The sequence below is a fragment of the Eucalyptus grandis genome, chromosome 11 (genome assembly GCF_016545825.1).
Source record: "Eucalyptus grandis isolate ANBG69807.140 chromosome 11, ASM1654582v1, whole genome shotgun sequence".
Taxonomy (NCBI): domain Eukaryota; kingdom Viridiplantae; phylum Streptophyta; class Magnoliopsida; order Myrtales; family Myrtaceae; genus Eucalyptus; species Eucalyptus grandis.
In genome coordinates, this window is record NC_052622.1 from 17210277 (window position 1) to 17222963 (window position 12687).

The 12687-nt window shown below is 43.3% G+C and overlaps 2 protein-coding genes across 2 annotated transcripts; one reads left to right on the plus strand and one right to left on the minus strand.

Annotated features, from left to right (window-relative positions):
• The first annotated feature begins 2642 nt into the window (after window positions 1-2642).
• LOC120289532 (leucine-rich repeat receptor-like kinase protein THICK TASSEL DWARF1) lies at window positions 2643-4306 on the plus strand. Its single transcript, XM_039304578.1, has one exon. It carries the CDS (start codon window positions 2737-2739, stop codon window positions 3988-3990), a length of 1254 nt encoding a protein of 417 aa, XP_039160512.1. The 5' UTR covers window positions 2643-2736; the 3' UTR covers window positions 3991-4306.
• A 1308-nt stretch (window positions 4307-5614) lies between these two features.
• Window positions 5615-10867, minus strand: LOC104425175 (RCC1 domain-containing protein RUG3, mitochondrial). The gene is given in 7 exon segments (XM_018864591.2): window positions 5615-6288; window positions 7308-7463; window positions 7551-7679; window positions 9258-9452; window positions 10014-10153; window positions 10291-10729; window positions 10732-10867. Coding segments are annotated over 7 exon segments (1413 nt in total). The 5' UTR covers window positions 10820-10867; the 3' UTR covers window positions 5615-6022.
• Window positions 10868-12687: the final 1820 nt, after the last annotated feature.

Below are 12687 nucleotides of genomic sequence, written 5' to 3' on the forward strand. Positions count from 1 at the left end.
TTTCTCATTTTTTGAAATGCGGGACCTGGATTATCTTCTTCTCTTTTTTGGAAGAGGCGAGAGGGAGGGGGTTGTTTGTGGGGGGCCGGATGGGGATTAAGATGAAGACAGAGCTAACATTGCACGAATAAGTGCGAAGTGTCTAAGAGCAGAAACTGATATGACAACTTGCTGTCGTAAATTATTAGATGAGTTGAATCAAATCACAATTCATACAATCTTGATTGAAGCCCAATTAAATTCAATTCAATTCCAATTAATTGAAGCCCAACCACAATTCAGACAGCGAGATTCGCTCACGTTTTCCAATTTCTAGGGAGAAAAAAGAGGACAAGCATCTCATTTATTTCTTTCGTCATAATCCGTTTGACAATGACATTTTAATTTCATCCTTTATTAATTACGTTATTAGAAAAATCAAGAATTTCAATATTATTATAATAAGACGATTATACGGCAATCAATTCAATCCCAAATTTTTAGTTTTTTCAATTCAGTTTTAAATTTTTTAATGATATGTTAATGAAATCTTTATGATTAATTTTGAGTCAAGTTTCTCAAGAACCCCTTATTTTATTTTTTTTCCCTTTTTTTCCAAAAAGATATAGGTGGGCCCCACAAATCAAGGTATTAAATTAGCCCTCCAAAAATGGGTTTTTCTTTTATTAAGATTATTTATGTATATATTTTGTACCATCATGCCAGAAAAAGAAAATTCAAGACTGAAGTGAGCGGGATACGGTGACTTAATTTGATAATTGAATTTTTTAAACTTAATTATTTTTGAACGAAAGATTCCACATTTGTTTGGGAGCATATTAAAAGGCCTCCTGCACATTGCAGGAACTGCACAGAAATTTCTTTTTAAAAGAAAACAGAATACTAATTAAGGACTGACTGAAGTGATTATCATATAAGATTAGAGCCTAATCAGCACTAATAATTTGGCTGTGTTCTTTCCAGATCGCTGCCCAGCTATGCATCTCCCTGCCTCTCTCTCTCTCTCTAGAATTCGTCTCATGACCGCCATTACTGGCCGCCGAAGGAGATGACATAATTTGACGAGCAATAATAACTAAAAGAGAAGTCTGCAGAGCAGCGATGGATGTTAAATTGAGTTTTCAATGGTCGAACCAGCTATCCGATTCGCTAATGGAGGTCCACGTGCGTCGTAGGGTGGTGTAGTCCAGTCCCCAAAAGGTTTTAATTTTTGTTGATTAGTTGTTCAGCAACTTGTATTGACTTTTTGGGGCAATTGAATAAGGTTTATGGTTGATGGCGAGGGGCTATTCGTGCGATTTTATATAATGGGACATTATATGTATGATAAGCTAAATAAAAAGTTTACGAACGAAAAACATTTATTCGTTTGTTTCGATGAAAATGGTTTGGAGAAAACTTGCATGCCTCCGTGGATGGAAATCCACTGTACCATAATGTTCGAATATCCCATGTTATATGTGGCTGATGGCCCAACTAGTGTTGCTTGGGGACCTCTTTCTCTGTTTTTTTTTTCTCGTTGGGTGCATCTTTTGCATACGAAATAGACAAAAAGGCAGTTCTTGTACATTCCCAAAACTCAATCTAATTGAAATCAGTTGGTTTCCCGTGATAAGGATATTTAGCTTGATTTATAAGTCTAATCCATCTATTGTATCTATCACATCTGTTTCCAACGATTGCTATTTCAATTCAAAAGCATAAATATTTTGAATTAAATATCGTGACTTGATTCAGCATAGACCGATCTAAAGATATTCGCTAAAATTCAAAGTATCTGTCTTATTTTATTTTCCTTTGTTGGAGCGTTAGGATAGAAACGCCTAAATCTATGAATTTGGCCGTTGGTAATTAATAGTAGTAACATAAATATGGCCTTTTTCACGGGGGTCAAACTTAGTATGGTCCCCACTTTTCTATTCGGTATCATGAAAAGTGGAGTCGCAATTCCAACCGAAGTCTCGCTGCGTTCGTCCTCTCGTTACACCCAGTTTGAACTTTTTTTGTCTTTGTCTGAATCCCCACCGCCCTCTTACGTGGCGTCTCGCCATTGGACACGTGGAATCTCTCGTCACAAGAAGCGTCGTCTCCAGAGCTAAAAACAAAGGATCCCACTTGAAAATTAATTCATCTATCCATCATAGTGTCCGATCTTTAGTTCACATAGATTAAAATTAAAATTAAATCTTATATATTTCCCGAAATGACACTCGGCAAAAATTAAACATAAAGATTCATACATGCATCATGGTGTCCGATCTTTAGTTCATAAAGATTAAAATTAAAATTAAAATTTATATATTTTCTTGTATGACACACTCGGCCAAAATCGAATATAGAAAATTCATCCATCCATCACATTGTCCATCTTTAGTTCATATAGATTAAAATTAAAATTAAAATTAAAATTAATATTTATATATTTTCTGAAATGACACTAGGCTAAAATTGAATGTAATAGACAGGGCACTGTGCTCCTCCAACCGACCGTTTTTCTCCTCCCTCTGCCTCTCTCCTTTCTCTCTGCCCATTTTTCATTTTTTTCTACAAACAAACAATCGACGAAACAAAACAAAATAAAAAAAAAAAAAATGAATAAAATGAATAAATAAAATAAAAACCGATCTGGAAGTAGCCCCCAACCAGAATCCATGTACAACTGACAACCTCTGCTGCTACATCTTCGTACTCTCACCTCACTTCACTTCCCCCACCCCAGCCCGCCCGCATTTGCCAATGGCCGGACGCCCCTCCGCCCTGGCGGCGCTCCTCCTCCTCGCCGCCCTCCTCCTCGCCCGCCCGCCGCCGTCCCTCCAGCAGCGCATCACCGCCGCCGACCTCGCCGCCCTCCTCTCCGTCAAGGACAGCCTCACCGACCTCCCCGGCGCCGCCTTCTTCTCCACCTGGGACCCCGCCGCCCCCCCGGACCCCTGCTCCTCCTTCGCCGGCCTCACCTGCTCCCCCTCCGGCCGCGTCTCCGTCCTCTCCCTCGGCGCCGGCGGCCTCTCCGGCTCCCCGGGCCTCGCCGGCTCCCTCTCCCCGTCCCTCGCCCTCCTCTCCGACCTCACCCAGCTGATCCTCTCCCCGGGCATCGTCACCGGCCCCATCCCCCCGCAGCTCGGCCGCCTCCCGGGGCTCCGCGTCCTCTCCCTCACCAACAACCGCCTCACCGGCCCGATCCCGGCCACCCTCGCCGCCCTCCCGTGGCTCCACACCCTCGACCTGAGCGGCAACCTGCTGACCGGCGCCATCCCGCCGGGCCTCCCATCGGTGCCGGGTCTCAAGGTCCTGATCCTGGCGTCGAACCGACTCTCCGGCCGGGTGCCGCCAGTCGCGGCGGCGCTCCTCCACCTGGACCTGCGGCAGAACCTGCTCTTCGGCCCGGTCCCCGCGCTGCCGCCCACGCTCCGGTACCTTTCGCTAAGCGGCAACGCCATGTGGGGCCCGCTCAACGGCATAGCATCGCTCTCGGAGTTAGTGTACCTCGACCTGAGCATGAACCGTTTCGGTGGGCCCATCCCGCCCTCCCTCTTCTCCGCCCCGACCCTCCAATCAATGCTCTTGCAACGGAACAATCTGTCCGGTGGGGTCCCCCCCGCCTCCTCCGCCGCCGCCGCCGCCTACGGCCCCGGATCGGTCGTCGACCTCAGCCACAACGCCCTGACGGGGGAGCTGTCGGCGGTCCTCGCCGGGGTCGAGAGCCTGTACCTGAACAACAACCGCCTGACGGGGAGCGTCCCGGAGGAGTACGCCAAGAGCGTGTCCGAGGGCCGCACCCGGACGCTGTACCTGCAGCACAACTACCTGTCCGGGTTCCCGTGGGACCGCGGCATGGCGGTGCCGGACGCCGCGGCGGTGTGCCTGTCGTACAACTGCATGGCGCTGCCCATGGGGCTCGAGGGCTGCCCCGCCAGCGCCGGGACGCAGCCGTCGCGGCCCGCCTCGCAGTGCTCGGCGTTCAGCCGCGGCGGAGCAGGCCCTCGAGATTGATGGCAATGGTCGGCGGGAACGCGACACGCCGTTATCAAGGTGATCATACGAGGTTTCCAATACACATTAACCTGTAGATTGGGGGGATACTTTGGTTAACTCATTTTGTTTTTTTTTTCCATTTCCTTCTTTTTTTTTAACTCAAAGAGGTTGTAACTTGCTTTGATTTTTCTTTTTTAAGGGCTTTTTTTTTTTCCTTTAATTTTGTTAGTGTATGTTAATAGACAAAAAGGAAGTGACGGGTGTGATGAATTTGATACGGCATCAATGAAAAAAAGGTGGTGGTGAAGGGGGGCATTTGCATGAGCCCCGGTTCTTTCGCGTCATTTGTCGCTTCCTTCGTTTCGTCTCGAGGTCAAATTGCCTTGCAACGTTCCGGACACAGCTCACGGATTTCATGATCACATATTTTTCCGGCCAAATTATTTTGTTTCCAAGCAAAAATATCCACGGATAAAGGAGGTGGGGGGTTAAAATTTCAGAGGATGTAATCTGAAATACGAGAAACTTGGAATGGGAATGTAAAGGGAAGGCGGATATGGATCCCGCTCGGGACGGAGGCGAGACGCTGACTACTGAATTACGCGCGTGATTTCGAGATTGCGACGTTGAAGAGATGAATTTTAGGATATACCGAGTGAAGCTCTCTAAAGCACAAAAACAGGTCGTCGAAAGACGCTGCTGGGCATGCGTTGATTGCGTCATCCAATTCTTTGATTCTTCCAACCTTGGACAAGGCCGTGCGAAGGGGAGTAAATGAAGCGTGAGGACTGTGAACCAGAAAAGAGAAAAGGTGCCTCTGCCATTATTAGTCTTAGTAAATGAGGGAAGGCCCGAACGCATGATTGACAAAACAAAGAGAAGAACCATAATAATTATTTGTTCACCCCCCAAGAAAGGGGTCACGCATGAAAAAGTGAATGGTGGCCTGCGAGTCGTGCTACCGACCAAAGTGGTGGTGGTCCGACGGGGTGAAGAGAAAGACACAGACCGAGTGCTCCTTTCGTCCCCACGCGTGTGCTCTCTCTCTCTCTCTCTCTCTAGCGCACTGGCACATGCTATGCTTCGGCCCTTTTCTTTGTATTCACGAGCGGACGGGGGGGCTTGAGCTGTTGAGTTTTGTAGCATAACCTGGAGCTATATGAACGACCGTTGTCCCTACAAGTACTCTTCAACGTCTTGTCCTCCTCCTCGCCCTGTTGTGATGGCTATCTTCCATGAATCCCGCAACGTCTCTTTCGGAACTTGACGATCGAATCGGTTTCCAGCAAAGTCGATTCCAACCCTGTTTTTGGCTCCACTTCGACGCTTATCAGACCATCAACTCACTTGTGTCTGAGCTTCGAACTGGCTACTTCACATTACCAGAAGTCGACCTTCTCAGGGTATATACTATTAGGAGGAGGAGGACGAGGAGAAAGTTCGAATAACATATGGTTTGACGGTTACACCGACATTTACCACCGCTCACAAGAAAGCTAAAACCTGTTTGGTAAATGAAAGCCATCAAAGCAAAAGCAATAGGCTTGATTGACAGATTTGAAGGGAAAAATACTCTTTGAAATTAACTATTCGGCAATGCGCAACATTCGACAATGAGGATGAAGATGATGAGCTTGAGATCTGGAAGCAATCCCCTTGACAACGCGTGGCAATGTCAGCATCCGTAAAAAAGGTTGCGTTCCTCTCTCTATAAGGTTACATGGTCTTAGAAATCAAGCATCATAATATAAGCATTTGACTACGACGACTCTTCTCAGTTCCTCTTGTTTTCAAACAAAACCCTGCATCCGAATCTGGCTCAACTAATTTCCAAGGACATTCTAGAATCACGAGCTTGGCGTAATGGTGACTCTCTTACAGAGAGACAGGCTTGCTTTCTCAAGTCTACCTCCACCACACCATAATTGCATTGGGAAGACGGAAACTTCAAGCTACCTTCAAACTTTCTCGCTGCAATAAGTTCACAAGCTCTTCCACCCATCAGACAACAGTACATGATGTGTGATCAAAAGTTTGTCACCTCATCACTTTAAGAATTTATCTGATTATTCTTCCCGTTCTGCCAGTCAGTACCCGCTTGGTTACTTTTCGAGAAAGATGTATCAAAACCTGACCTGGAAACCAAACACATTGCATGAGAAGCACCAATTGCAATGGATAACACGTTATATGGTCCCAGACCATCATCTTCGCTCAAGAACTTCACTTCAACAGGAGTAGGATGCACATCTGGCAACCCAGGAACTCCAAGTTGATAATCTTTAGAATTTCCCCACATGTATAATTTCCCTTCATCTGTTGAAGACAAAAGAGAAAGTAATTAATTACTCTTTCTACCATCAACAATTTACAACAAAATATTTAAAGCTACCTCCTTTAAAACAAACTAAGAAATTCAAGGCCTGACGCAAAAAGATTGACCAATCTAATCAAGCCAAAGTGCACAAAAACTACTGCAAGGGCAACCCTTGAAGGAACCCTAATGTCAGAGAGTCGAGCATAAATTTACAAATGTCCAGGGAATTGAGGATGTTGGTCCCAAGACTATTCTATCATTATTTTGTGCTATTTTGAGATGATACTTCCCTCTGCCAGTGCTAACTTTTTAACTCAATGATGGACTCATCTACCCGATTTCATCTCATTCTACAGAAGTGATCCTATAAAATTGGCCAATTGGGCAAAAGCTTCACTGACGCAGGAAAACTGCACACTGCTATGAAGAGAAGGATGATAAGGTACTCAAACATCTCAATTATATCATAAAACTTAGGTTTATCACAAATGATGCACGAGCACTATCAAAGTCTCCATATCTAGAGTAACCGAATCTATCAACTCAACATTAGTTCTAATTCTAGCATTATATACAAAATTTCGGTCCGTATTTGCCACTGTACCTAGGAGACCAATAATCAACCAATAATCACAACTACCTAACCTGCCCTTAGGTTTGCCATGAAACCTGATGACCTTCCTCGTTAACAAAATTTTTGAAGTATTTCAAAACACTCTGAACTGGACGGCCACAGATAATTTGTTCTTAGTCTGGAATTTTTGCCCCTGAATTCCTTATCATAAGCAGGTGATGTTCATCCTGTAATCTTCCACAGAGGTAATTCTAGGCCAAGCCTTAATAAATAAGGTATTTCAAACACTTTCAGGAGTTGACTTTAGACAATATCCTTACAAAATTAAAACTCTTGCTTACAAATGCCCCAGAAGGAATATTTACTATTTGATACACCAAAATGCTGCTTCCCATGAAGGACAAAGATAAATTCACCAGACTTTATGCATTTCTCACTTCTTACCAGTTATAGCTGCTGAAGTTGAACCTTCACAAGCAATAAAGATGACATGCTCGTTAGCCAATGCGTCGACCACTGTAGGAACTTTCTGACTCTGGATAGAAGAATGGCCCAACTGACCATGTCCACCATGACCCCAGGAGAGCACCTTTCCATCATCTTATACAATGTACCATGAATATCCATCAGAATCAGAGAAAAGAAGGCAAAGACTTATTTCCATAAAGAAATTCTTCAAATGTCTACCAGTTAAGGCAAGAGAATGATATCCACCACTGGCTATCTGGATGATGCAAACATGTTCAAGGCTTGGGATGGGTTTTGGTTCCCAGCCACCAACTTTGTTACCCCTTCCAAGTTCATAATTTGAGTTAGCTACAGAACACAAAGAACACTCCATCAGTATAACGAGGAAGGACAAGGTCAACTTACTCATAATGACGTGCTTAAAAATCAATCCCTTGCAAGGTATCGATACTTAATAGTTCATATGGAAGGCAGAAGAAAAAACAATCATCAGAAAACCATTTGCAATGAAGAATCGGAATAATGATGAACAAGGCAGAAACTCATCTATCCATGTTGAGATTGTGTTTCCCCTGTAAAAAATGAACTTCTTACAAGAGAAACTTGAGAATCCATCTACTTATTGTTATGGAAAATGAGTAGAACATTTTGGGATGCAAGTTACCTTGCTGAAACTATTAGAATGGCCACTTATCTTACAAAATTTAGTCCCTTTAATAATTTTAGAAATTTGTCTTTTCTGTTGCAAACCCCCAAATAAAGAACAATAAAGGCCCAGTATGGCAGTAACTCGAACACTCCATTAATGTATAGTGAGTTCCACTACCCCCATAATGCCATATAAACAAAAAAATCCCTCTACCATGAACTGCCTCAATGACGGTCTTAGCTAAGTAAGTGTAAGAACTACAATCACTCGACCATGACTTGTTGACTTATAATCAACGGCTCTGGCCTTGCATTATTCTTCTGTCTTAGTCCTTGTAAGCTACATTAATTTAAAGTTCTCACGTGTTAAATATGTTCATTTTTTCATTCTTCCGTCTTGCTTCCATTTCTCAAGAATCTTTGAGAAAAGAAATGAGTATACCCTTCTCATCGAGTGCAGGACCCTCCAACCCTCAATGCAAAGTATCCATAAGACTTGAACAAAATACTGGTGTTTAGCAATTTCAAAGTGGCTGAGCATCTATCTAGAGATGCACTACAATGTATTTTCTCACTAGGTTATCTTTCTTACATTCTTAAGGCATGATAATAGATTATTATGCTAGGAGAGAGAACTAGTTACCGAGAGTCCAGAATGTAGTTTACTTCCTACCCTCAAACACTTGTAATCTTAAAATAGTGCACACGGACCAATTCTCTAAATAAATACCACTTCAGATAATCTTTTCTATGAACTGGCATAAATAGAAGAGAAAAAATGAAAGATCATATTCTTTGCATGTTTGCTATTCACATCTTTAAAAACATTAATGCAGAATACCAAGAGAGAGGCCCATGCTTGCACCAAAGCTCGCCGCGTGTCATTTTGTGGTTGGTCTGTCTGACTTACTTAATTTTTAAATATTCAGAGTTTATAAAAAATAAAAAAATACAAATACAAATAAAAAATAAAAAAGAGAAATCATAGCTAGCGCTGAGGCCCATTCCATATCCCGGAGGCACCTACTCTGTTGGAGAAAAACCAAGAAAGTTCTTCCCCATGCGGCCCAAATTTTTGTGCATGATGTGCTTTAAACCACCTAAACAATCATCAGTAGTTGCAACTTTGACTACCTTGTTTCGATCACCACTCAAGCATATAGCAAAAACATAACAACAAACTCATTAAACACTTCACTAATTGTGACAGCCAAAGCACCTAATGCAAAATCAAATAACTAAAAACAATACAAAAAAATAAAAAATAAACTTCCGAACCTCCCCAGTTCCAAACTTGACCATCCTTAGTTAATGCCGTGGTGAAAAAACCACCACAAGAAACAGATGACACGGTTACAGGTAGAGCCTTTACTTTGCAAGGAACACTGAGGCCTCCTGCCTGATCTGGTCCCCGACCAGGACCAAGGCCTAATCTACCATCTCCTTCTTCTCGACCCCAGGTATACAGCTCACCTATATATATAGTGAAGAGCAACGACATCAGAGACATAATAACTTCATAACCAGACATATATACACCACAATTAGCTTTATTCTTAATTGTGTCACGGCATGCCAAAAATTTACCACAGAAAATAAAGATTCATTCACCTTATCAAGAAAAACTAAACAAGTTAATGTCTAGATTTCCTAGTAATCCAATTCAAGATTTTGACTGAAAACTTCTGGCTTACAGTTACCCATTTACCTATCTCCCTCACGTCCCCTGGTGCATTCTTCACTCATAGCAAACTTTGCATTACCATTATTACGACCAGATCAGATCCAGGCAGCAACATGACACAGGGATCATCACCAGCACTACAGATCAAAGAGATGATTTGGAAGCCAACAAACACGTCATGATTCTAAATGATTTCTTAGTTCACACAGTGAATTGATTGATGCAAATTTTAATAATGCGCGACACCCTCAGATGTGAAAAGGCACCGACCTTCCAACTAAGCATGCATTCTCAGGATTAAACACCAGCAGCTAAGTCATAAAACAATAAAGCAATACATTTTGCTTTACCTGCTTCCGTGATAGCAGCAGTATGGGTGCCACTAGTCGCAATATGGCAAATCCTCCCATCCCAGGACCCCTCCACCAATCTCGGCAAGAGCTCTCTATGATACACAGAATGCCCGAGCGCTCCGAAACCACCATAACCCCTGCACACTTCAGAATGCCCAGGACGCTCAAGTCCATCAGAACCGACATCCCGATCAAATTAGCAGGAAGAACAACCATAGCCACAAAGATTTCACTCCCAATCACTTCAAAAGAGAGAGAGAGAGAAGCGACGCACCAAGTGAAGACCCGACCGAGCGAATCGAGCGCGACCGAGTGAAGACCGCCGAGAGCAATGCACCGGACGCCGTCCAAGTTAGGATTCAAAGTCGGCACGAAGACCGAGTCCTCATGACCGAGGCCTAGGCGTCCGCCGTCGCCCTTTCCCCATATCCACAGCTTACCGTCGACCACCAACGAGGAATGAAACAGTCCGCACGATATGCCGACCTCAATGGCGGGATCGGAGGCCGGCGGCGAGTCGGCGCGGCCAGAGCCTTGGAGGCTGCCGGGGATGGGAGAGAGGGCGAAGGAAGGAGGGAGAATGAGGCCGGCGACGGGAGCTGGATACATCCGGACCTGCTCGATGCCGCCGCCGCCGAGCTGGCCGGAGGCGCCGCGGCCCCATGAGAGGAGCTGGACCGCGGCGGCGGCGGCGGCGGCGTCGCCGTCGAGGTGGTGGTGGTGGTGGTGGAGGAGGGGAGCTTGGCGGCGGAGGAGGAGAAGGGGCGAGCGAGGGAGGCGAGGCGGTGCCTGACGAGCGACATGGACGGGTCGGGTTTCGAGTCGAGCGGTCGGGGCGAGTCATATGGAGGTTTTTCCGTTGAGGGGTTTTTGCGAGGTTTTAAGCGGGAGCCCACTTCTCCACCGTAGGATCAATTTGGGATTGTGATTCCGTGCGGTTCAAAGTGCTCCTTTTTCGTTTCTTATTAGTGATGGGAAAAACTATGATAGGTAAGAAAAAAGACCTGCTAACTTCACGGGAGAGCTGATAAATTCGACAAAAATGAGTAATTCCGAAATAGTAAATTATTAAACTAGTTGATGGTTTTAAAATGACCTAATAATAATTTCTGAAATGTGATTTGGATAAGAGTAAGTAGTACTTACCGTTAGTACCTAAACAAGTCCATACGTAAAGAATGATTGTTGGGAAATGTATTTGCTTCAACAACTCTAGTAAAAGAAAATGATCGACCACTAGTTTTTGGCGTAACCTATTAGCATTTTTGGAATTGGAGGTGCAAGAGATTATTTCAGACAAACTTTTCTTTTTGCAATACACCAGTGGATCTGATCGTAAGATATGTTAAAGACATCTTTTTGGCTAGTATGATCGAAAATAGATTGCATTTTCAGAGGAAGAAATGAGATAAACCTATATGTAGATTGGTCAACAAATTGAGTACTTCAAACCTATAATGTAAATGGTACTTTAATATTAAATAGGTCACTGAGAAGTTTACTTCCTTTGTTGATAGGAGGTTAGATTTGATCAAATTTTATTAAGATAGTATTAATATAAGACTCGGGCTTAACCCCATTTTCTTACCAAAAAAGTTCTCAATTTGTACAAACCAAGTAACTTCAATATAAATGGATAAGTTATTAGAGATGACAATTTGAAATTACTGAGATAAACATTTAATTAGCGACTCAAATAAAAATTAACAATCCAAAAAATTCTTGGTAATTTCATTAAAAAAATTAATAAATAACTCAAATAGAATTGATAATTCGATATTAGAGTCGGCAATTTCAATAAAAATCAGTTAATCATTAAAAATAATGGTAATTCTAATCAATCGAATATATATATTGATAAACTGACTCAAAATAAAAGTCATTATTTATTACTATTTAATAAAATTAAGGTTGCTAATTCGTGTAGATGTTAAATTCAACAAGTTAGGAAGCTCATTGATAAAAGCTCTTAAACTGTTCAAAGAGTTTTTTTTGGTAAAAAGGTAAGTATTATAGATAGACTAGAGAACCAGGAGGCCATACAAAGAACAGCAGGGAGGAGCCGGCACCACTTGCACTCAGAATGTCAAAGTACCACCCTAGTGGAAGGGTGCCAACCCGAGCTACAGAGAAAGATATAGGAAACAGAATAACATGCAGCTAAAAGAAGGCTGACGAACAGCGCAGCCAGGGCAGAAAGCAGGCCAATAATAAACGAAGAGGAAGGGCAGAAATACAACCCACAACACCAGGATACAACCAAATGAAGCAAAAGAAATGGGTGAACCGGAACCAGCAACAACAGCGATTGAAAGACCTAGGGAAAGACGAAAATAGAGAACCACCCAAACAAGGGGGGAGAGGGGGCTACCCACGAGCATCATCAATGCAAAGAAAAACACGAACGGAGACGGCCAAATGATCACTTCAGGAGGAGACCGAAACGTTTACTCAAAGATAGAAGGGTGGATACCCCAACCAAGCTAAAGACGTTTGTTGCGGGGGATATCCGGGACCTTGGAGAATGTAAGGGCCTTGTCTTTAACAGCTTTGATTAGATGGGCTTTCATGGCTGGGAGAGAGAGTTGTTGGTTGCGGAAGATAATATTGTTTCTCTCCTTCCAGACAAGATAACATAAGGCACCAAAGGAAAACCTAGCCATTGATTGGT

Coding starts and splice junctions, on each gene's coding strand:
- LOC120289532 (XM_039304578.1), top strand. CDS start 2,737: ATGGCCGGACGCCCCTCCGCCCTGGCGGCGCTCCTCCTCCTCGCCGCC.